The sequence below is a fragment of the Lithobates pipiens genome, unplaced genomic scaffold, assembly GCF_037356315.1.
Source record: "Lithobates pipiens isolate NorthernLeopardFrog02 unplaced genomic scaffold, aLitPip1_a1.2 Scaffold_116, whole genome shotgun sequence".
Lineage (NCBI taxonomy): Eukaryota > Metazoa > Chordata > Amphibia > Anura > Ranidae > Lithobates > Lithobates pipiens.
Window position 1 is genome coordinate 413,113 of NW_027507703.1, and position 26,983 is coordinate 440,095.

The following is a 26,983-nucleotide window of genomic DNA, read 5'->3' on the forward strand; positions in this document are numbered from 1 at the left end:
TAGTGGGGGAAAGGTGTGGGGGGCAGATGGGGGACAGGTGTTCAGGGCAGGTGGGGAGACAGGTAGGGGGACAGGTGTGGAGGGCAGGTGGGGGGACAGGTGTGGACGGCAGGTGGGGGGCAGGTAGGGAGGGCAGGTGTGGGGAAAGGTGTGGGGGACAGGTAGCAGGACAGGTGCGGGGGCAGATGGGAGGGACCGGTGTGGAAGGCAGGTGGGGGGTCAGGTAGTGGGATGGGTGAGGGGACAGGTGGGGGGGGCAGGTAGGGGGGGAAAGGTGTTCAGGGCAGGTGGGGAGACAGGTAGGGGGACAGGTGTGGAGGGCAGGTGGGGGGACAGGTAGGGGGACAGGTGTGGAGGGCAGGTGGGGGGGCAGATGGGGGGACAGGTGTGGAAGGCAGGTGGGGAGACAGGTAGCGGGGGCAGGTGTGGAGGGCAGGTAGGGGGGGCAGGTGGGGGGGCAGGTAGGGGGGGCAGGTGGGGGGACAGGTAGGGGGAACAGGTGTGGAGGGCAGGTAGGGGGGCAGGTGGGGGAACAGGTGGGGGGAACAGGTGTGGAGGGCAGGTAGGGGGGCAGGTGGGGGGCCAGGTGTGGGGACAGGTAGGGGGGGCAGGTGGGGGGACAGGTAGCGGGGCAGGTGGGGGGTCAGGTGTGGAGGGCAGGTGTGGGGGCAGGTGGGGGGACAGGTGTGGGGGCAGGTGGGGGGACAGGTAGCGGGGCAGGTGGGGGGCCAGGTGTGGAGGGCAGGTGTGGGGGCAGGTGGGGGGGCAGGTGTGGAGGGCAGGTGTGGGGGGACAGGTGGGGGGGGCAGGTGTGGAAGGCAGGTGTGGGGGGACAGGTGGGGGGACAGGTGTGGGGGCAGGTGGGGGGACAGGTGTGGAAGGCAGGTGGGGAGACAGGTAGTGGGGGCAGGTGTGGAGGGCAGGTGTGGGGGGACAGGTGGGGGGGCAGGTGTGGAGGGCAGGTGTGGGGGCAGGTGGAGGCAGGTGGGGGGACAGGTGGGGGGGCAGGTGTGGAGGGCAGGTGTGGGGGGACAGGTAGGGGGACATCTGCCTCCGGCACACGAAGAGCTGTTTGAAGTTGGAGAGTCGCAGAGAAGGATCTGCAGCTGAGGAGCGTCATTACACCTCCGCTTTGCTGCGGCTCGGCCGGACTTAGCCTAATCCCCATGTAGGCCCTTCGTAAAGCGAGCAGATCAGGGGGGATAACGCTCGATATCCCGCCGTCTCGTCTCCTAAACCGCCGCCGTCCCCGGAAAAAAGGAACGGCGACTCGTTTAGAACCTTCTGTTCTATCAACAGACAAACACTTCGCCGTTGCGGGGAAATAAATCACGCTTCAATCTTTTCACAAGAATTGTTTGATCAGATCTGATACTCCAATCAATATCCCCGGCTCTCTGCGATAAGCCCGCCGCTGCTGTTTGCACAAAGTCGCTGGTTTCTGTTACATGGAAAAATACAACAAGGAAATTTTCATGGAACGCTGGAGATCTATAGATATGGAATATATATATATATATATACAGCTGTGCTCATAAGTTTGCACACCCCGGGGGCAGAATTTATGATTTCTTGGCCATTTTTCAGACAATATGAATAACACAAAATCTTTTCTCTCGCTCGTGGTCAGTGATTGGCTGAAGCCATTTAATCGTCAATCATCTGTGTTTACTCTTTTTATATCATAATGACAACAGAAACTCCCCAAATGCCCCCTGATCAAAAGTTTACATACCCCGGTGATTTTGGCCTGATCACATGCACACAAGGTGACACAAAGGCGTTTGATTGGCTATTAAAGGTTTCTTGTGAATCTCGGCCATCCACCGGATGAACCTCCAATAGAGTAAAACAGACCGTGTCCCCCCCTTTTTTTTTTTTTTGTAAATGGCTAAACAAGACCACCCAAGTTCCTTCTCTGAGATGAAAGGTCCGTGTCTTCGGATGCGACTCCTTCTCTCCCGCAGATCAGTCCCGTTGCAGATTGGATAATATATGGCGTGTTCAGGAATACTGCGGAGGATGTTCTGCATAATTATGGAGGAGAATGAAGGAGCGAGCGTTTTGTCTTCAAACATTAGCGTCCAATCAGCTGATTTTACAGGGAGAGGGAGGGAAATGGATTAATTTATAGCACTTCATATTATCACAATCTGATTATCTGAAAAATGCCCCTGATAGCAGGAAGCGGCTGTGGTGGAAATCAGTTATTGGCCGTTTGGAAAGCGCGGCGCGCTGGTAACGGCACGGTGATACATTGACATAATAAGGCCCTGTGTGAAACGGATAATCTTATCTCCCTTTATTGCCCATTTGTGACTCTTGATAAATAGCCTCATGGAAACGTAAGTGGCACTTTGCAGCGGCGGCGGCCCAGGCCTCCCGCTAACAGGGCTCCGCCACATGTGTACCAACAAATTGCTCTAACCGCATTTGTGCCCATTATGGATGGGAGCGGCGCTGGCGGTTGACATTAAGTGGATTCTTCAATTTTGTATGTTTTCTTTATTATTATGTTATAATTGAATTATATGAATTTGTACAGCGCTCTCTCCGAGGCGGGGGGGCGGCCGCTGCTCATCCGTCATCGGCGGGTGACACCAAGGCCCACAGATTGGCGCCAGTTATAGTTGTTACAAGTTTTACACGGAAGTTCGGCGTCTCCTCCGCGGTGTTTGGTTGTCGCACAACTGCTGTCTGCGTCAGAATTTCGTCATTTCTCCTCCCCCCTCCTCCGACCTCCGACCTCCTTAATGGTTCCCCTTTCCTTTAATTCAAGGGTACAGAATATTCAATGAGGGCCCCATCAGAGTCCCCCCTTATATCAGGGTCTCCATCAGAGTCCCCCCTTACATCGGGGTCTCCATCAGAGTCCCCCCTTACATCGGGGTCTCCATCAGAGTCCCCCCTTACATCGGGGTCTCCATCAGAGTCCCCCCTTACATCGGGGTCTCTATCAAAGTCCCCCCTTACATTGGGGTCTCCATCAAAGTCCCCCCTTACATCGGGGTCTCTATCAAAGTCCCCCCTTACATTGGGGTCTCCATCAGAGTCCCCCCTTACATCAGGGTCTCTATCAAAGTCCCCCCTTACATTGGGGTCTCCATCAGAGTCCCCCCTTACATCAGGGTCTCTATCAAAGTCCCCCCTTACATTGGGGTCTCCATCAGAGTCCCCCCTTACATCAGGGTCTCTATCAAAGTCCCCCCTTACATTGGGGTCTCCATCAAAGTCCCCCCTTACATCGGGGTCTCCATCAAAGTCCCCCCTTACATCGGGGTCTCCATCAGAGTCCCCCTTACACCAGATGTCCCCATAAGAGTACCCCCTTACATAAGGTGTCCCCATCAGAGTACCCCCTTACATCAGGTGTCCCCATCAGAGTCCCCCTTTACATCAGATGTCCCCATCAGAATCCCCCTTTACATCAGGGTCTCCATCAGAGTCCCCCCTTACATCAGGTGTCCCCCATCAAAGTCCCCCCTTACATCAGGTGTCCCTATCAGAGTACCCCCTTACATCAGTGTCCCCATCAGATTCCCCTTACATCAGGGTCCCCTCCGGCCTTACATCAGGAGTCCCCATCAGAATCCCCCCTTACATCAGGTGTCCCCATCAGAGTACCCCCTTACATAAGGTGTCCCCATCAGAGTACCCCCTTACATCAGGTGTCCCCATCAGAGTCCCCCTTTACATCAGGTGTCCCCATCAGAATCCCCCTTTACATCAGGTGTCCCCATCAGAGTCCCCCCTTACATCAGGGTCTCCATCAGGGTCCCCTCACATCAGGTGTCCCCATCAAAGTCCCCCCTTACATCAGGTGTCCCCATCAGAGTACCCCCTTATATCAGTGTCCCCATCAGAATCCCCCTTACATCAGGGTCCCCTCCCGCCTTACATCAGGGGTCCCCATCAGAATTCCTCCTTACATCAGGGTCCCCTCACCCCTTACATCAGGTGTCCCCATCAAAGTCCCCCCTTACATCAGGTGTCCCCATCAGAGTACCCCCTTATATCAGTGTCCGCATCAGAATCCCCCTTACATCAGGGTCCCCTCCCGCCTTACATCAGGAGTCCCCATCAGAATTCCTCCTTACATCAGGGTCCCCTCACCCCTTACATCAGGTGTCCCCATCAGAGTCCCCCTCAGTTGTCCCCATTCTGTCCCTGCTGAACCCCTATAGAGCCAATCACACTGAACTCGGTTGTTGTAACACCGGACGATACATTGTAATGAATAGAAAGACTGGCAGTGATTTTAGTGATCGATGGTCACTGTTGATCCGATATGAATGGACCTCAATCTGCAGTCTTATTTTATTCTTCTCATAGAACTATTTCCAATCTCATACACACAATGTATCCAGAAATTGTTACTTTGCTTCCTTCAATAAAACAGAATTTCTGTTTTCCAAAACTGCGATTCCATTCCTCCGAAGCCTCGAAAAGTGAACGATCGATAAGAAAATGGGGGAAAATACAAATAGGAAGCCAAAGGGATTCGTCTTCTGAGACAATACAAAAGAAACACAAATCAAAATAGGATTCAGAGCGATTTTTTAGATGCCATTTAGATCCACCAAAGAAATAAATGGAAGACATGTACTGCATACTTTATTCATAAAAATAAAATCCATAGACACAAGGATATTGGGAATACATATGCACAGCTGAACAATAGATATTGCTACATTGTAGTGGGTTCCAAGTGCACTTATGTCTTCTACGCGTTTCGCCAAGTTGGCTTCTTCAGGACGTAATAAAGTGCAACAGTACAAGTATATATAATTAGTAAGAACATATGCAAAAATCAGATCTATACATCATATTTTACCTTTTTTATGAATAAAGTATACAGCGCATGTCTTAAATATATTTGTTTGGTGGATCTACATGGCAGCTAACAAATCCCATCCTTACCTTGAGCAAAAATCCTATTATTTATAGGGATGTGGTGCTGTTACATTATAACTATTACTATAATACTAAAGCGACAGATAAACATCAAGACAACAATTCCAGCACTGTATGTCTGTAATGGCGAGCAGTGCTGAGGTGTGCTGAACGGTCATTGATGCTGATGCTGGGGGTTCTGTTGTTCCTGAAGAAGATCTATTTTTGCCTGGTGGTCTATTATTGCTGGGGAGGTCTGATATTTTTGCTGGTGGGAGAGGGTTTATGTTGCCTGGGGGGGGGGGTCAATTGTTCCCGGAAGGGGTCTACTGTTGAGGAGGGGCCTATTGTTGCTGGCTGCTGGGTGATCTATTGTTGCTGGAGGGCAGTGTATTGTTGCTGGTGAGGAATCTATTGTTGCTGGTTGGGTTTATGTAGCTGGGGGTTCAGTTGTTGCTGTAAGGGATCTACTGTTGAGGGAGGGGGGTCTACTGTTGCTGGCTGCTGGAGAGTCTATTAATGCTGGGCTGGCTGCTGGGAAATCTGTTGTTAGTCAGGGATCTATTGTTGCTTGGTGGATCTATTGTTGCTGGGACGGTCTATTGCTGCTGGCCGCGGGAGATCTACTTTACTGCTTTTCTTTCTGTTATTAACAAATTCCATACAAATTACTTATCACCACAAAATTATACTTGGTTCTGTATTCTCTAAAGGGGGCAATGCTGGGAGGTGGGTAGGGTATGGAACCAAGGGATGCTACTCGGAGGTGGGTAGGGGGCAGAGACGAGGGATGGTGCTCGAAAGGTGGGTGGGGGGTGTAATCAAGGGATGGTGCTCGGAGGTGGATAGGGGGCGGAGACAAGGGATGGTGCTCGGAGGTGGATAGGGGGCGGAGACAAGGGATAGTGCTCAGAGGTGGGTAGGGGGTGGAACCAAGGGATGGTGCTCAGAGGTGGGTAGGGGGCAGAGACAAGGGATGGTGCTCGGAGGTTGGTAGAAGGTGGAACCAAGGGATGGTGCTCGGAGGTGGGTATGGGACGGGGACAAGGGATGGTGCTCGGAGGTGGGTAGGGGGCAGAACCAAGGGATGGTGCTCGGAGGTGAGTAGGGGGCAGAGACAAGGGATGGTGCTCGGAGGTTGGTAGAGGGTGGAACCAAGGGATGGTGCTCGGAGGTGAGTAGGGGGCAGAGACAAGGGATGGTGCTCGGAGGTTGGTAGAGGGTGGAACCAAGGGATGGTGCTCGGAGGTGGGTATGGGACGGGGACAAGGGATGGTGCTCGGAGGTGGGTAGGGGGCAGAACCAAGGGATGGTGCTCGGAGGTGGGTAGGGGGCAGAGACAAGGGATGGTGCTCGGAGGTTGGTAGAGGGTGGAACCAAGGGATGGTGCTCGGAGGTGGGTAGGGGGCGGAACCAGGGGATGGTGCTCGGAGGTGGGTAGGGGGCGGAACCAGGGGATGGTGTGCTCGGAGGTGGGTAGGGGGCGGAACCAAGGGATGGTGCTCGGAGGTTGGTAGGGGGTGGAACCAAGGGATGGTGCTCGGAGGTGGGTAGGGGGTGGAGCCAAGGGATGGTGCTCGGAGGTTGGTAGGGGGTGGAACCAAGGGATGGTGCTCGGAGGTGGGTAGGGGACAGAGACAAGGGATGGTGCTCGGAGGTTGGTAGGGGGTGGAACCAAGGGATGGTGCTCGGAGGTGGGTAGGGGACAGAGACAAGGGATGGTGCTCGGAGGTTGGTAGGGGGTGGAACCAAGGGATGGTGCTCGGAGGTGGGTAGGGGACAGAGACAAGGGATGGTGCTCGGAGGTTGGTAGGGGGTGGAACCAAGGGATGGTGCTCGGAGGTGGGTAGGGGGCAGAACCAAGGGATGGTACTCAGAGGTGGGTAGGGAGTGGAACCAAGGGATGGTGCTCTGAGGTGGGTAGGGGACAGAGACAAGGGATGGTGCTCGGAGGTGGGTAGGGGATGGAGACAAGCGATGGTGCTCTGAGGTGGGTAGGGGACAGAGACAAGGGATGGTGCTCGGAGGTGGGTAGGGGCAGAACCAAGGGATGGTGCTCGGAGGTGGGTAGGGGACAGAGACAAGGGATGGTGCTCGGAGGTGGGTAGGGGCAGAACCAAGGGATGGTGCTCGGAGGTGGGTAGGGGACAGAGACAAGGGATGGTGCTCGGAGGTGGGTAGGGGGTGGAACCAAGGGTTGGTGCTCGGAGGTAGGTAGGGGGCGGAGACGAGAAGTGACTCAGAAGGGGGGAGTTCCTGCACCTATTCTATGCCCTGACAACACTTATTATGTCCCATAATGTAGGGATGACGAGTGGAAGGAATAGATGACACCCTGATAACACAAAACTTCAGCTTCCCCTGAGAGCTTCCAATCCGAATCTCACAATACAACCCCCCAAGGGGGTAAATGGGCGACTTTGTTTTTTGAAATCAAAGAAAGTGGTAATTTCCTCGCCATCGCCATGGCAATCCGACTCCATTTTTTGCTCGCAGATTCTATATCCACAAACCTCCCTGTATGACGGGTGTGTGTATAAATCTCTTCTCGCCCCGAATCCGCCGGATGGCCCGCGGGGCCGGGGGTAACTAATGTGTCTGGGCGTCGGCCCGCTCATCCATCAGGCGCAAAGGTTACGTTCCCAGACTGATCCGGGACAGGAGGGGGGGGGGGGGATTTATGGTGACGGCTGTCTGTTTATTATCTGCCCGGCTGTTGATGGGAATTTATTCGGCGTTGGCCATTATGTGATATCTGTCCGATCGGCGCTCTGCCGCACATCCATCACATGGAGAGGAGAGCGCCTGCTTTCTGTCACCCGAGGTGACAAGAACCATCGACTCCGGAACGCACAATCCTCCGCTCGTCCTCTGCGATCCAAATCCCAACCGTCGCCGACCAACCCCCCTCCCCCCCTCCCCCCCGGGGATCATTCCGGAGAGATTTTCAGGAATTATTTGTTACATTGAAACCTTCACCTGTCCGCGCCAATTCACCCCCAGGATTAGAGGCAGATTTGTCATCTTCCAGTCTGATCGTCGGTATAATAAAGTTGATTCTAATGCTGCTCCTTGCACTGTCCAGTCACAGTACAAGACCTGTAAGGGAAGGTGAAACTGCAGCAGTAAAAAAAAAAAAATCAGGTCTTCCACTAAGCTGTGCAGCAGAGCTGTGTAAATCCCAGAACTGGATGGAGAGAAATACAAATCCCTTTGGCGGCTCCCATCCATGTGACCCATCTGTGTGTGTTACGCATTTTGCTTAAACTTCAACTCATTTATATATTGTATTCCTTCCAAGGTCATGATATCATTTTTGAAATTCGTCCGCTCAAATTAACCGCACTCTGTTTGGAAGTTGAATTGCCACACCATGGCTGAAACTGAAATCAGGCTTAAGGTGGGAGGAGCTGCTCTGTAAGCCAATAGCAGGAGGGGGAAGTAGAGAGCCCCCTAATCGGTTTGCATTCTTCAGAGAGGAGGCGGGGCTGTGGCACAGAGCCTGCTGGGCATGTGCACAAAAAAAAAAATGTGTTCGTTATTTACATAAATTTGTTTAATTTAATTTGTTTTCGGAAAACGTTTCGTTTTCAAATCAATTCCAATTTTTCGAATTTGTATCGATTCGAATAGTTTTCCAATCAATTTCAAATAGTTTTCTAATTGTTTTCGAAAAATTTTCAGATTCGAATAATTTTTCAATTTCCAAAGAGAATAAAATTGAATAGAAAATAAAAGGAATATAACGAAAAAATTCAGACAAAATTTGAATAGTTTTCTAATTGTTTTCGAAAAATTTTCAGATTCAAATTATTTTTCAATTTCCAAAGAGAATAAAATTTAATAGAAAACAAAGGAATATAACGAAAAAAAAAATTCTGACAAAATTTGAATAGTTTTCTAATTGTTTTCGAAAAAAATTTTTAGATTCGAATAATTTTTCAATTTCCAAAGAGAATAAAATCGAATAGAAAATAAAGGAATATAACGGAAAAAAAAAATTCAGACAAAATTTGAATAGTTTTCTAATTGTTTTCGAAAAATTTTCAGATTCGAATAATTTTTCAATTTCCAAAGAGAATAAAATCAAATAGAAAATAAAGGAATATAACGGAAAAATTCAGACAAAATTTGAATAGTTTTCTAATTGTTTTCGAAAAATTTTCAGATTCAAATTATTTTTCAATTTCCAAAGAGAATAAAATTGAATAGAAAACAAAGGAATATAACGAAAAAAAAAAATTCTGACAAAATTTGAATAGTTTTCTAATTGTTTTCGAAAAATTTTTTAGATTCGAATAATTTTTCAATTTCCAAAGAGAATAAAATCGAATAGAAAATAAAGGAATATAACGGAAAAAAAAAATTCAGACAAAATTTGAATAGTTTTCTAATTGTTTTCGAAAAATTTTCAGATTCGAATAATTTTTCAATTTCCAAAGAGAATAAAATCAAATAGAAAATAAAGGAATATAACGGAAAAATTCAGACAAAATTTGAATAGTTTTCTAATTGTTTTCGAAAAATTTTCAGATTCAAATTATTTTTCAATTTCCAAAGAGAATAAAATTGAATAGAAAACAAAGAAATATAACGAAAAAAAAAAATTCTGACAAAATTTGAATAGTTTTCTAATTGTTTTCGAAAAAATTTCAGATTCGAATAATTTTTCAATTTCCAAAGAGAATAAAATCGAATAGAAAATAAAAGGAATATAACGAAAAAAAAGAATTCAGACAAAATTTGAATAGTTTTCTAATTGTTTTAGAAAAAATTTCAGATTTGAATAATTTTTCAATTTCCAAAGAGAATAAAATCGAATAGAAAATAAAGGAATATAACGGAAAAATTCAGACAAAATTTGAATAGTTTTCTAATTGTTTTTGAAAAATTTTCAGATTCGAATAATTTTTCAATTTCCAAAGAGAATAAAATTGAATAGAAAATAAAAGGAATATAACGGAAAAATTCAGACAAAATTTGAATAGTTTTCTAATTGTTTTTGAAAAATTTTCAGATTCGAATAATTTTTCAATTTCCAAAGAGAATAAAATTGAATAGAAAATAAAAGGAATATAACGAAAAAAAAAATTCTGACAAAATTTGAATAGTTTTCTAATTGTTTTAGAAAAATTTTCAGATTCAAATAATTTTTCAATTTCCAAAGAGAATAAAATCGAATAGAAAATAAAGGAATATAACGGAAAAAAAAATGACATCCGAAAAATTCGGAACAAAATGAACTGTAAATGTCTAGAGCCTGTGGTGCTGCAGTTTGGACAGTTTAGGTCAGTAACGTAAGGCTCCGTTCACACTTGCGCACTTCCAGTTTCATTTACGAAATGCGTAAAAAAAAAACGCATGCCTTGCTAGCAGGTGTTGTTCCTTGTATCTCATTTTGTTTACGAAACGCGTAAAAAAAAATCACATCTTGTTTGCTGTGTTATTTATTGTTAATGGCATTCCAAACGGGGAAGGAACATGTGCGTTTCGCCACATGGAAAAGCGCGCACCAAACCAGGCGAAGCTTAACGTAGCAAAAAGCTACATGAGCTACTTTGCTGCGTTTGTCGCACGTGGGGCAGCCCATTGAAATAAATGTGTCACAAAAAAAAAAAACTCACTCAGAAAACGTGCAAAAACCAAAAGATCGGCCATGTAGAAAACGCTCGATGTGAATGGGGCCCTAAGGCTCCGTTCACATCTAAGCGTCTCCGGATCGTGGGCGGGAATTGCCACTATTCTGCCCGCATTCCCGAGTCACGACAAATCGCCGGACGCCCTTGCGATCCCCGTCACTTCCAATGGCACCACCACTCGATCGCGGCGCAATTTTGCCGCGACTGCCGCCCCCCGCGAATCGTGCAAACAGAATCGCGGTACGCCTGTCACCTCAAAAGCACTCAATAGGTTGGAAGTGGCAGGAATCGCAAAGGGGGGCGTCTCGCGACTTGACGTGATTCGGGATTGCGGGGCAGAATCGCGGCGGTTCCGTCCGCAATCAGGCGACGCCCGGAAGTGAACGGAGCCTAAGGGAAGCCAGAATCTAAAATGTAAAACATTCCAGAATCTTAAAGGCCCCCAATATGCACTTCGTGGTCCCGCTGGCGATTTTCTGTGGGCGATTTTAATGCGATTCTGTGTGCCGCTCTTCGCAGCGAATGGGCTGCCTCGTGCGCGTTTGTTGAAATAAAAGCTTTTGCTCCTTTTTTTTTTAGGGCGGGGGGGGGGGCGACTTAACGCGATATTTAAATGTGCGTTTTACTGCGGTTCTGTTGGCAAAATTGCACAGCGTTTATGTTGCCATTTAGAATAATTGGCGCCCAAATTCACGCTGCGCGTTTTTCAGCGATTGCCACGCGATTTGGAACAGGGGGCAGGATTGCGGTAAAAATTCCTCATCGCCAAGTGTAAATAAATGTCTAATCTGCCGGTATGTGGACCCCTCTGCGGTCCTCGTTGGCGTTGACGCAGGACCCGCCAGCTGAGCGGTAAAGAATCGGTCGCATGTCACCTTGCGGTGAATTTTTTTAGTGCCAATTATCGGGTTAATCTGGCCGGGCCCCTCCATTACATGATGTCACCGCGCGATTCTGCGGGTAATTACAGGTGAGGGGGAGAGATTAGCGACCAGGAAGGGGAAGTTGTCTTTGGTAATAAAGTCCTTTCCAATTCCCCAAACAGAAAAACAAAAAAATACATATTTTATGCGGACGCAGAGCGGCGGCGGCGGCGGGATTTTTATTTTCGAGGGATAATTCGGTGTAAATCACCTTAATTAAAAGTGTCAGCGGTGTGATAGTTGGTAAGTAATTTCCTGTGTGCATGGTGTCATTTAGAAGGCATGTATCACCGGGGTGTGGGGAGAGCGGGACGGGCAATTACTATGGAGACGGGTCATTATCCAGTGCCCTGGCTGGGTGAGTGATTAACGGGCGACCGCGCTCGCCTTCCGTCCGCACAGCGTTTAGGGGCCGCCGAGAGATTTATTAGTGTTCCGAATAAAAAGATATCGAAGGTAATTTAATAAAGCCGAGCGCATGGCACCGAGGATGTGCAAAGGGCCCAAATCACAGCAACCAATCACAATGGACCCAAATCACAGCAACCAACCAAACGAAACTCAACTCAAAGCAGCCAATCACAATGAACCTAACTCAGAGCAACCAATCACAGCGAAGGCAATTCATAGCAACCAATCACAATGAAGCCATCAAATTGGTGGAAATGTGATCTCCAAACTTCCCCACAGCAGCCACAGTTCTTATCAGAGGTCCCACAATTCCTGATAGGGTTTAGTTCAAACATTCCCAACCAGGTTCCCTGGAATCCTCCAAAAGTTGCTAAATATCTGGCTGATTGACCTCCCACCTAATGGTGCCTAAAGAGTTCCGGGACCGACGCCACTTGGTAGAACCACCAGCATGGCACTCTCACCACCAATGTAAGGAACATTCTTCTCACTGATCACCAATGTAAGGAACATTCTTCTCACTGATCACCAATGTAAGGAACATTCTTCTCACTGATCACCAATGTAAGGAACATTCTTCTCACTGATCACCAATGTAAGGAACATTCTTCTCACTGATCACCAATGTAAGGAACATTCTTCTCACTGATCACCAATGTAAGGAACATTCTTCTCACTGATCACCAATGTAAGGAACATTCTTCTCACCGATCACCAATGTAAGGGACATTCTTCTCACTGATCACCAATGTAAGGAACATTCCTCTCACTGATCACCAATGTAAGGGACATTCTTCCCACTGATCACCAATGTAAGGAACATTCTTCTCACTGATCACCAATGTAAGGAACATTCTTCTCACTGATCACCAATGTAAGGGACATTCTTCTCACTGATCACCAATGTAAGGAACATTCTTCTCACTGATCACCAATGTAAGGAACATTCTTCTCACTGATCACCAATGTAAGGAACATTCTTCTCACCGATCACCAATGTAAGGAACATTCTTCTCACCGATCACCAATGTAAGGGACATTCTTCTCACTGATCACCAATGTAAGGAACATTCTTCTCACTGATCACCAATGTAAGGAACATTCTTCCCACTGATCACCAATGTAAGGAACATTCTTCTCACTGATCACCAATGTAAGGAACATTCTTCCCACTGATCACCAATGTAAGGAACATTCTTCTCACTGATCACCAATGTAAGGATCATTCTTCTCACTGATCACCAATGTAAGGGACATTCTTCCCACTGATCACCAATGTAAGGAACATTCTTCTCACTGATCACCAATGTAAGGGACATTCTTCCCACTGATCACCAATGTAAGGAACATTCTTCTCACTGATCACCAATGTAAGGAACATTCTTCTCACCGATCACCAATGTAAGGAACATTCTTCTCACTGATCACCAATGTAAGGGACATTCTTCCCACTGATCACCAATGTAAGGAACATTCTTCTCACTGATCACCAATGTAAGGAACATTCTTCTCACCGATCACCAATGTAAGGAACATTCTTCTCACTGATCACCAATGTAAGGACATTCTTCTCACTGATCACCAATGTAAGGAACATTCTTCCCACTGATCACCAATGTAAGGAACATTCTTCTCACTGATCACCAATGTAAGGAACATTCTTCTCACTGATCACCAATGTAAGGAACATTCTTCCCACTGATCACCAATGTAAGGAAAATTCTTCCCACTGATCACCAATGTAAGGAACATTCTTCCCACTGATCACCAATGTAAGGAACATTCTTCTCACTGATCACCAATGTAAGGAACATTCTTCCCACTGATCACCAATGTAAGGAACATTCTTCCCACTGATCACCAATGTAAGGAAAATTCTTCCCACTGATCACCAATGTAAGGAACATTCTTCCCACTGATCACCAATGTAAGGAACATTCTTCTCACTGATCACCAATGTAAGGAACATTCTTCCCACTGATCACCAATGTAAGGAACATTCTTCCCACTGATCACCAATGTAAGGAACATTCTTCTCACTGATCACCAATGTAAGGAACATTCTTCTCACTGATCACCAATGTAAGGAACATTCTTCCCACTGATCACCAATGTAAGGAACATTCTTCTCACTGATCACCAATGTAAGGAACATTCTTCTCACTGATCACCAATGTAAGGAACATTCTTCTCACTGATCACCAATGTAAGGAACATTCTTCTCACTGATCACCAATGTAAGGAACATTCTTCTCACTGATCACCAATGTAAGGAACATTCTTCTCACTGATCACCAATGTAAGGAACATTCTTCTCACTGATCACCAATGTAAGGAACATTCTTCTCACCGATCACCAATGTAAGGGACATTCTTCTCACTGATCACCAATGTAAGGAACATTCCTCTCACTGATCACCAATGTAAGGGACATTCTTCCCACTGATCACCAATGTAAGGAACATTCTTCTCACTGATCACCAATGTAAGGAACATTCTTCTCACTGATCACCAATGTAAGGGACATTCTTCTCACTGATCACCAATGTAAGGAACATTCTTCTCACTGATCACCAATGTAAGGAACATTCTTCTCACTGATCACCAATGTAAGGAACATTCTTCTCACTGATCACCAATGTAAGGAACATTCTTCTCACTGATCACCAATGTAAGGGACATTCTTCCCACTGATCACCAATGTAAGGAACATTCTTCTCACTGATCACCAATGTAAGGAACATTCTTCTCACTGATCACCAATGTAAGGAACATTCTTCTCACTGATCACCAATGTAAGGAACATTCTTCTCACTGATCACCAATGTAAGGAACATTCTTCTCACTGATCACCAATGTAAGGAACATTCTTCTCACCGATCACCAATGTAAGGAACATTCTTCTCACCGATCACCAATGTAAGGGACATTCTTCTCACTGATCACCAATGTAAGGAACATTCTTCTCACTGATCACCAATGTAAGGAACATTCTTCCCACTGATCACCAATGTAAGGAACATTCTTCTCACTGATCACCAATGTAAGGAACATTCTTCCCACTGATCACCAATGTAAGGAACATTCTTCTCACTGATCACCAATGTAAGGATCATTCTTCTCACTGATCACCAATGTAAGGGACATTCTTCCCACTGATCACCAATGTAAGGAACATTCTTCTCACTGATCACCAATGTAAGGGACATTCTTCCCACTGATCACCAATGTAAGGAACATTCTTCTCACTGATCACCAATGTAAGGAACATTCTTCTCACCGATCACCAATGTAAGGAACATTCTTCTCACTGATCACCAATGTAAGGGACATTCTTCCCACTGATCACCAATGTAAGGAACATTCTTCTCACTGATCACCAATGTAAGGAACATTCTTCTCACCGATCACCAATGTAAGGAACATTCTTCTCACTGATCACCAATGTAAGGACATTCTTCTCACTGATCACCAATGTAAGGAACATTCTTCCCACTGATCACCAATGTAAGGAACATTCTTCTCACTGATCACCAATGTAAGGAACATTCTTCTCACTGATCACCAATGTAAGGAACATTCTTCCCACTGATCACCAATGTAAGGAAAATTCTTCCCACTGATCACCAATGTAAGGAACATTCTTCCCACTGATCACCAATGTAAGGAACATTCTTCTCACTGATCACCAATGTAAGGAACATTCTTCTCACTGATCACCAATGTAAGGAACATTCTTCCCACTGATCACCAATGTAAGGAACATTCTTCCCACTGATCACTAATGTAAGGAACATTCTTCCCACTGATCACCAATGTAAGGAACATTCTTCCCACTGATCACCAATGTAAGGAACATTCTTCTCACTGATCACCAATGTAAGGAACATTCTTCCCACTGATCACCAATGTAAGGAACATTCTTCTCACTGATCACCAATGTAAGGAACATTCTTCTCACTGATCACCAATGTAAGGAACATTCTTCCCACTGATCACCAATGTAAGGAACATTCTTCCCACTGATCACCAATGTAAGGAACATTCTTCTCACTGATCACCAATGTAAGGAACATTCTTCTCACTGATCACCAATGTAAGGAACATTCTTCTCACCGATCACCAATGTAAGGAACATTCTTCCCACTGATCACCAATGTAAGGGACATTCTTCTCACTGATCAACAATGTAAGGAACATTCTTCCCACTGATCACCAATGTAAGGAACATTCTTCTCACTGATCACCAATGTAAGGAACATTCTTCCCACTGATCACCAATGTAAGGAACATTCTTCTCACTGATCACCAATGTAAGGAACATTCTTCCCACTGATCACCAATGTAAGGAACATTCTTCTCACTGATCACCAATGTAAGGAACATTCTTCTCACCGATCACCAATGTAAGGAACATTCTTCCCACTGATCACCAATGTAAGGAACATTCTTCTCACTGATCAACAATGTAAGGAACATTCTTCCCACTGATCACCAATGTAAGGAACATTCTTCTCACTGATCACCAATGTAAGGAACATTCTTCCCACTGATCACCAATGTAAGGAACATTCTTCTCACTGATCACCAATGTAAGGAACATTCTTCTCACTGATCACCAATGTAAGGAACATTCTTCCCACTGATCACCAATGTAAGGAACATTCTTCTCACTGATCACCAATGTAAGGAACATTCTTCCCACTGATCACCAATGTAAGGAACATTCTTCCCACTGATCACCAATGTAAGGAACATTCTTCTCACTGATCACCAATGTAAGGAACATTCTTCTCACTGATCACCAATGTAAGGAACATTCTTCCCACTGATCACCAATGTAAGGAACATTCTTCTCACTGATCACCAATGTAAGGAACATTCTTCTCACTGATCACCAATGTAAGGAACATTCTTCCCACTGATCACCAATGTAAGGAACATTCTTCCCACTGATCACCAATGTAAGGAACATTCTTCTCACTGATCACCAATGTAAGGAACATTCTTCTCACTGATCACCAATGTAAGGAACATTCTTCCCACTGATCACCAATGTAAGGAACATTCTTCTCACTGATCACCAATGTAAGGAACATTCTTCTCACCGATCACCAATGTAAGGAACATTCTTCTCACTGATCCCCACATTCACAATACTGAGTTTATCCATTGTAACATTTCCTCTTGTGTAAAAAAGTTCCTCTAATCCCAGAAAAACCCACTTGCTCTCTGGGCAGCCGAATAGAGTGCTAGCTCCTGGGCTCAGGCGTCCGATCATTCCGCCTGATTGAAGCCCCCGCAATGAAGATGTATGACGGACGCGTCGTATTCCGCCGAACGCGGCCGGGTGTAAATGATGACATTGATGTAGCTGCGTTCATGAACATGTCAAGTCCTATGCAAATCTCTGTCATTTATTAGCGGCGGCGCAGAGAATGCGATCGGCTTATTATGGTCTGCTTACATTGCGATCCGTCTTCATAAAATTCGGGGATGTCTGTCTGTAAATAAACATTCAGTAATCGGACGCGGAGCCATCCATGCAGCACCCTATACAGCCGACTGTCCGTCTCTTTATTTGCTCTCATCTCCCCATCAGGAGAAAATATTTATTCCATTTGTGATCATCCGCCGGCGTCCCGCCTGTGAGCAAAAAAAGTTGAGTTCAGAAACAACATCAGACTTCTTCAGGGACGGCAGAATTCCTCCTGGCGGGATTTTTTTGATGTTTCAGGAAATAAATAACTTACATTTGTTTGAAACATATTTTATTGATGATTATCGATACTTTGTAACCGATTCCCCCCACATAGGGGCCCAACGTCAATGGGAAAAAAAAACTGTGTCCCATTTTTGGTGTCATTGGACCCAGTTGTTGGTGTCATTGGACCCAGTTGTTGGTGTCATTGGGAGGAATTGTGCCCCCATTGTTGGCGTCATTGGGTTCAATTGTTGGTGTCATGGGGAGGAATTCTGCCCCATTGTTGGTGTCATTGGGCCCAATTGTTGGTTTCATTGGAAGGAATTTTACCACATCATTGGTGTCATTGGGCCCAATTGTTGGTGTCATTGGGAGGAATTCTGTCCCATTGTTGGTGTCATTAGATCCAATTGTTGGTGTCATTGGAAGGAAATGTGCCCCATCGTTGGTGTCATTGGGCCCAATTGTTGGTGTCATTGGGAGAAGTTGTACCCCATCGTTAGTGTCATTGGGAGGAATTGTGCCCCATGGTTGGTGTCATTGGCAGGAATTGTGCCCTATTATTGGTGTCTTTGGGAGAAGTTGTGCCCCATCGTTAGTATCATTGGGAGGAATTGTGCCCCATGGTTGGTGTCGCTGGGAGGAGTTGTGCCCCATGGTTGGTGTCATTGGGAGGAATTCTGCCCTATTATTTGTGTCATTGGGAGGAGTTGTGCCCCATCATTGGTGTCATTGAGAGGAGTTGTGCCCCATTATTGGTGTCATTGGGAGGAGTTGTGCCCCATGGTTGGTGTCATTGGGTGGAGTTGTGCCCCATGGTTGGTGTCATTGGGTGGAGTTGTGCCCCATGGTTGGTGTCATTGGGAGGAGTTGTGCCCCATGGTTGGTGTCATTGGGAGGAGTTGTGCCCCATCATTGGTGTCATTGGGAGGAGTTGTGCCCCATGGTTGGTGTCATTGGGTGGAGTTGTGCCCCATGGTTGGTGTCATTGGGAGGAGTTGTGCCCCATGGTTGGTGTCATTGGGAGGAGTTGTGCCCCATGGTTGGTGTCATTGGGAGGAGTTGTGCCCCATCATTGGTGTCATTGGGAGGAGTTGTGCCCCATGGTTGGTGTCATTGGGTGGAGTTGTGCCCCATGGTTGGTGTCATTGGGAGGAGTTGTGCCCCATGGTTGGTGTCATTGGGAGGAGTTGTGCCCCATGGTTGGTGTCATTGGGAGGAGTTGTGCCCCATGGTTGGTGTCATTGGGAGGAATTCTGCTCTATTCTTTGTGTCATTGGGAGGAGTTGTGCCCCATCATTGGTGTCATTGGGAGGAGTTGTGCCCCATCATTGGTGTCATTGGGAGGAGCTGTGCCCCATCATTGGTGTCATTGGGAGGAGTTGTGCCCCATCATTGGTGTCATTGGGAGGAGTTGTGCTCCATGGTTGGTGTCATTGGGAGGAGTTGTGCTCCATGGTTGGTGTCATTGGGAGGAGTTGTGCCCCATGGTTGGTGTCATTGGGAGGAGTTGTGCCCCATCATTGGTGTCATTGGGAGGAGTTGTGCCCCATGGTTGGTGTCATTGGGAGGAGTTGTGCCCCATGGTTGGTGTCATTGGGAGGAGTTGTGCCCCATGGTTGGTGTCATTGGGAGGAGTTGTGCCCCATGGTTGGTGTCATTGGGAGGAGTTGTGCCCCATGGTTGGTGTCATTGGGGGGAGTTGTGCCCCATCATTGGTGTCATTGGGAGGAGTTGTGCCCCATGGTTGGTGTCATTGGGAGGAGTTGTGCCCCATGGTTGGTGTCATTGGGAGGAGTTGTGCCCCATGGTTGGTGTCATTGGGAGGAGTTGTGCCCCATGGTTGGTGTCATTGGGAGGAGTTGTGCCCCATGGTTGGTGTCATTGGGAGGAGTTGTGCCCCATGGTTGGTGTCATTGGGAGGAGTTGTGCCCCATCATTGGTGTCATTGGGGGGAGTTGTGCCCCATGGTTGGTGTCATTGGGAGGAGTTGTGCCCCATGGTTGGTGTCATTGGGAGGAGTTGTGCCCCTTCACTACGATGAGTGGGGGGAGGGGGGGCGATGCCTCATTATTGGTTCATATAAAAGCAAGCAAAGGGCCGCAGTTTGGAGACCACTGCTCCCGATTCTAGAGTGCTGTCTGGGGAGTTCTGCAGACTATCACCATACAGATAACATTTCTATATTTGAAGTCGGCACAATCCCGGCCCGAGCCGCCATGACACGCCGGGCCGCATTGCCGCGGATTGCCTTCTTCCGTCGTTTTAGGTCCGCCGCAGACTTCGGCGCGGTGTTGTGTGTCTCCTGTATAGGTCAGACAAGGATGATTCTCCGTCTCCCATCCATTCTTCTTTCAGCGTTGCCGAACCATCTGCCAAATCAGGGAGCATTAAAGAGCCAAAATTCAATTTCTCGCGGCGCGGCGCGGCTGCTCGGCATCTGGGACTGAAAAACGCTTTGCGCAAAGTGAACATGACAGCGACATTGCTTTTTCTGTCACATCTCATGTACTGATCTCCCAAACATTTCTCATAAAAATGTATTGTCGTCCCCGGTGCTGGTTTTCGGGGGCGGGGGGGAGGGGGTGGCGTGTGTGGCGGGGTGTGCGTTTTGTGTTGTGTATGCGCCGGCGCCCCTGGATATTAATACTGACTACATCTGATTTCATATGTCTTCTTCTGTTATAAGCATCTGTTTAGCGGGAGCGCCTTCCAATCCTCGCCGCCTCCTGGTCGCTCATCCTTGGCTCCTGACTGCAGGCGTGCATACAAATTCCGTTATTAAATACACATCCCCACCCCCCCCCCCATCCATCCGCCAGAGCCGGGGGGCTACAAGCAGCGTGCCGCCCTCATTGGGGGGGGTCTGAACATATTTTACCGATCTTTAGTGCTGCAGGTGGCGGCTGACCTGACACATCCAATCAGGGAGACGTCGTTTATTTCCTGAGAATTTACATCGGGGGGGGGGGGGGGGCGAATCTGACACTCCCAAATTACAGATTTAATATGGAATTGTTTCAATCGGAACCCGTGTTAAGGGAGAACGGCGTTATTAGATTTCAGGCCGCTGGCGGTGGGCGGAGAGGGAGAGCCGGCGTACATTGTCAGGGGAAAGCGTAGGAAATCCTCGACACCAAGCTGACAATCCGTTATGGGTTTTTTTTTTTTTCCCCAAACGTCACCAATTCGATTTGATCTCGTTATCCAATTTATTTTTAATCGTCTGCTTCTGATTTGCAGGGCGGGGCTTCCAAGCGATCCGACGCCAAAGAACACGAAAGGGGCGTTTTACCAACGTAAAGAAAAATGTTTCCATTCTACAGATAAATGATACAATGTAACGGTCCACGCCGAGGGCGGCCATATTGAAATAAAATATTTCCCCTCTACAGATAAATGATACAATGTAACGGTCCGCTCCGGGGGCGGCCATATTGAAATAAAATATTTCCCCTCTACAGATAAATGATACAATGTAACGGTCCGCTCCGGGGGCGGCCATATTGAAATAAAATATTTCCCCTCTACAGATAAATGATACAATGTAACGGTCCGCTCCGGGGGCGGCCATATTGAAATAAAATATTTCCCCTCTACAGATAAATGATACAATGTAACGGTCCACTCCGAGGGGCGGCCATATTGAAATAAAATATTTCCCCTCTACAGATAAATGATACAATGTAACGGTCCACTCCGGGGGCGGCCATATTGAAATAAAATGTTTCCATTCTACAGATAAATGATACAATGTAACGGTCCACTCCGGGGGCGGCCATATTGAAATAAAATGTTTACCCTCAACAGATAAATAATACAATGTAACGGTCCACGCCGAGGGCGGCCATATTGAAATAAAATATTTCCCCTCTACAGATAAATGATACAATGTAACAGTCCGCTCCGGGGGCGGCCATATTGAAATAAAATGTTTCCCCTCTACAGATAAATGATACAATGTAGCGGTCCACTCCGGGGGCGGCCATATTGAAATAAACTGTTTTCAGTCCACAGATAAATGATGCAATGTAACGGTCCGCGCTGAGGGCGGCCATATTGAAATAAAATATTTCCCCTCTACAGATAAATGATACAATGTAACAGTCCGCTCCGGGGGCGGCCATATTGAAATAAAATGTTTCCCCTCTACAGATAAATGATACAATGTAACGGTCCACTCCGGGGGCGGCCATATTGAAATAAACTGTTTTCAGTCCACAGATAAATGATACAATGTAACGGTCCACTCTGAGGGCGGCCATATTGAAATAAAATGTTTCCAGTCCACAGATAAATGATACAATGTAACGGTCCGCTCCGGGGCGGCCATATTAAATTGTGATCAGCGGGGTCTCTGAATGCCATAAATAAACGAATTGGAGTGACGATCGTACATCCAAGAGTTCAGAATCTTTTCACTTTCAGGTCTTTATTGCAGTTTTGTAAGATACATAGTGTGACCCGTAGCGATGATGTTCACCTGTCACCCACATTGTAACAAGGTACTGAGTGCGTCTGCGAGTCATAGAAATCAATAACCGATATGATAATAAAGATGACACAGTATAGGACGAGTCCAAAATCTTAATATATATAAATATAGATAATCTCTAGGTGGCTGAACCTGTGACATCATCAGGGATCATCTCTAGTTGGCTGAACCTGTGACATGATCAGGCATAATCTATAGGTGGCTGAATTTGTGACATCATCAGGGATAATCTATAGGTGGCTGAACCTGTGACATCAGGGATAATCTATAGGTGGCTGAACCTGTGACATTGTCAAGGATAATCTATAGGTGGCTGAACCTGTGACATCATCAGGGATAATCTATAGGTGGTTGAACTTGTGACATCGTCAGGGATATTCTGTAGGTGGCTGAACTTGTGACATCATCAGGGATAATCTATAGGTGGCTGAATTTGTGACATCATCAGGGATAATCTCTAGGTGGCTGAACCTGTGACATCATCAGGGATAATCTCTAGGTGGCTGAACCTGTGACATCATCAGGGATAATCTATAGGTGGGGAAGACGTATCTCACAAGTCACAATTACACAAAAGGTGAAAAATTGCTGATTTTCCACTGCTGACTACACGGCAATGACATTGGGAACGTACAAACCTGAAGCTGTTTCTTGAAGGTCACATTCTACATGACAAGGTTGTGATTTCGCTCATGTTGTAGCAGGTTTTACTTTATATCATATTATCATTTGCAGAATGTCACTGGATCCTGTTCTTACCCTCCTCTCTCTGTTTTCTCTCCTGACAGTAAGAATGTCATACAGAAGGACGGCATGGCTCCCGGCACACCGAAGGTTAGTTATACATACCGCTCCATATATACACCTTATGTATTATTTGTATCCTGACCATATGGTCACTGCTGGAGGAGAAGTCATGTGACACTTGGTGCTCCTCATTTCCAATCTCCTGTAGAGGGCGCTCTGCTAGGGGTATAAAATGAAAAGGGGAGAAATAGCGGGCCCCATCCAGGATGAGAGATTTCATACAGAGTGACGCTTTACATTAACACAGTTCTTCTTATTTCCAATTGATCCTGCCTACAGAACCGCTGTTTTTTCTACTTGCTGTAACAGGGAGACAACAACGCTGTTTGTTCTGTTGTGAAGTTACACAGCAGTGTTGTCACCCCATAGACAGGGCAGTGTGACCTGGACATGTGATTATAGATGGACCTAAACTGCATCTGAGCAACACAAACTGAAACACTTTTTAATTCAGTTTTACAATTCAAAGCAAACTCCCCCATCCATCCATCCATCCATCCATGTCTCCATCCATCCATCCATCCACCCATGTCTCCATCCATCCATGTCTCTCTCCATCCATGTCTCCATCCGTCCATCCATGTCTCTCTCCATCCATGTCTCCATCTATCCATGTCTCCATTCGTCCATCCATCCATGTATGTCTCCATCCATCCATGTCTCCATCCATCCATGTCTCCATCCATCCATCTCCAATCATCCATCCATCCATGTATGTCTCCATCCATCCATGTCTCCATCCATCCATGTCTCCATCCATCTCCAATCATCCATCCATCCATGTATGTCTCCATCCATCCATGTCTCCATTCATCCATGTCTCCATCCATCCATCCATCCATCCATGTCTCTATTCATGTCTCCATCCATCCATCTCCAATCATCCATCCATCCATGTATGTCTCCATTCATCCATGTCTCCATCCATCCATCCATGTCTCTCTCCATCCATGTCTCCATCCATCCATCCATGTCTCCATCCATCCATCCATGTCTCTCTCCATCCATGTCTCCATCCATCCATCCATGTCTCCATCCATCCATCCATGTCTCTCTCCATCCATGTCTCCATCCATCCATCCATGTCTCCATTCATCCATCCATCCATCCATCCATGTCTCCATCCATCCATGTCTCCATCCATCCATGTCTCCATCCATCCATCCATGTCTCCATTCATCCATCCATCCATCCATGTCTCCATCCATCCATGTCTCCATCCATCCATGTCTCCATCCATCCATGTCTCCATCCATCTATGTCTCCATCCATCCATGTCTCTCTCCATCCATGTCTCCATCCATCCATCCATGTCTCCATTCATCCATCCATCCATGTCTCTCTCCATCCATGTCTCCATCCATCCATCCATGTCTCTCTCCATCCATGTCTCCATCCATCCATCCATGTCTCCATTCATCCATCCATCCATCCATGTCTCCATCCATCCATGTCTCCATCCATCCATGTCTCCATCCATCCATCCATGTCTCCATTCATCCATCCATCCATCCATGTCTCCATCCATCCATGTCTCCATCCATCCATGTCTCCATCCATCCATGTCTCCATCCATCTATGTCTCCATCCATCCATGTCTCTCTCCATCCATGTCTCCATCCATCCATCCATGTCTCCATTCATCCATCCATCCATGTCTCTCTCCATCCATGTCTCCATCCATCCATCCATGTCTCTCTCCATCCATGTCTCCATCCATCCATCCATGCCTCTCTCCATCCATGTCTCCATCCATCCATGTCTCCATTCATCCACCCATCCATCCATCCATGTATGTCTCCATCCATCCATCCATGTCTCTCTCCATCCATCCATCCATGTATGTCTCCATCCATTCATCCATGTCTCCATCCATCCCTCCATTTTTCCATCCATCCATCCATGTCTCCATCCATCCATCCATCCATGTCTCTCTCCATCCATCCATATAGGTCTCCATCCATCCATCCATCCATTCATGTCTCTCTCCATCCATGTCTCCATCCATCCATCCATATAGGTCTCTATCCATCCATCCATCCATCCATCCATGTCTCTCTCCATCCATGTCTCCATCCATCCATCTTGTCTATATCCATCCATGTTTCCATCCTTCCATCTATATTTCCATCCATGTCTCCAGGAGTCCATCTAACCTTCTCCTCCCCCATCCATCAATCCACAATCACACATAAACACTGAAAATGCATGTGAATACAACTTAGTTCAAAAATGTAAGTAAAAAAAAATATATAAAAACACACTTAGTGCCCGTTCACACTACCGCGACTTGTCAGGCGACTTCGCCGCCTGACAAGTCGCCCCCGTTCTGTACTATAGAACCGTTCTAATAGGAGCGACTCAAGTCGCTCCGACTTAGAAAAAGGTTCCTGTACTATTTTCGGGGCGACTTCAGGCGACTTGCATTGACTTCTATACAGAAGTCATTTTGCAAGTCGCCGCTGAAGTCGTGTGCAGGTCGCGTCTGTGAGTCGCGCTGCAAGTCGCGTCGCCCCTGTGTGAACGGGCACTAAGAACACATTGCAAATTCATGTAAACACACAGTGACTGTAAACAAGTCTTTAAAGTTTCCCACATATCATAATACATTGTGTCCTATGGGCCTCAGTCATCAGTATATAGCAGAGTCCCCTCCCCTCCCCCCCCGGAGAGAGTCATAATAAATATATAACTTATACTGGAAGGAAACTTAGAAAAATACAAATGTAACATCTTTATCTATATATCTATCTATGTATGTCTCTCTCTACACCTATCCATCCATCCATCCATCCATCGATATGAAAATGATTCTTAGTAATGTATCTGAACATTCCTGTACTATGAAAGATTTATTTTTATTTATTTATAATTTTATTTTTATTTATTTTTTATTTTTTGGTAATTTTATTGGAGGAAAGATGCAAATCTGCAGATCTTATCACACGGAACTGACAGAAACAATTACATCTAAATGTCATATTCTTCCCTTCCACACCTCTGTATAATATAATATAATATAATATAATATAATATAATATATAAATGACACATATTACAGAATATAATGCGGGATCTCCCAGACAGGCGGAGGAGATCGGTGCCGGGTGACTTGCGTTGATGAAAAGGGTTAATTCCCGGCGCGTTTTCTCCGCTAATATGTCATTTTCACAGATTCGGCATTATCGCGGCCAGATATTCGATTCATATCAATAAGCGGATCCCGCCACCGCAGCGGAAAGGATTAAGATAGCGCTAAGTCTAATTTACTTTTAGTGCAATTTCACAGGATATTGCTCCTTGTGGCTGCTCAGATGAGAAGAGCAGATAATCTCCACAATCGTCTTTAAAGATCTGCAATTTGATGGTGGAATCGGCGCGTCTGACCCGCTCTCTCGCCATCCGTTCGGCAGGACGCCGCGTATTCGGTGTGGTGATCCGATTCCGGGAGCAATCCTTCTTCCCGTTACCAGACATATGGAGACGACGGATCCGATCACTTATATCGGGGGAACGCTGTGCGAACTGCTGGTGCTATAGAAATAATAATAATCATCATATAAATCCTGGATAATAATAATAATAATCATAATAATATAAATGCTGTATAATAATAATATTAATAATAATAATAATCATATAAATCCTGTATAATAATAATAATCATCATATAAATTCTGTATAATAATAATAATAATAATCATCATAATAATATAAATGCTGTATAATAATAATAATAACAATAATAATAATCATATAAATCCTGTATAATAATAATATTAATAATAATAATAATAATCATAATAATATAAATGCTGTATAATAATAATAATAATAATCATAATAATATAAATGCTGTATAATAATAATATTAATAATAATAATAATCATATAAATCCTGTATAATAATAATAATCATCATATAAATTCTGTATTATAATAATAATAATAATAATAATAATCATCATAATAATATAAATGCTGTATAATAATAATAATAACAATAATAATAATCATATAAATCCTGTATAATAATAATATTAATAATAATAATAATAATCATATGAATCCTGTATAATAATAATAATCATATAAATGCCGTATTATAATA

At 45.6% G+C, this 26,983-nt stretch overlaps 1 protein-coding gene across 1 annotated transcript in view; it reads left to right on the forward strand.

Annotated features, from left to right (window-relative positions):
* LOC143973790 (E3 ubiquitin-protein ligase Rnf220-like) overlaps positions 1-25,993 on the forward strand; it is a 247,971-nt gene extending 221,978 nt beyond the window's left edge. Inside the window, exons 4-5 of the mRNA XM_077474644.1 lie at positions 22,854-22,899; positions 25,934-25,993. Of these exons, the coding sequence (XP_077330770.1) occupies positions 22,854-22,899; positions 25,934-25,993 (106 nt within the window). The remainder of the gene's footprint in view (positions 1-22,853; positions 22,900-25,933) is intronic.
* The last annotated feature ends 990 nt before the right edge of the window (positions 25,994-26,983 follow it).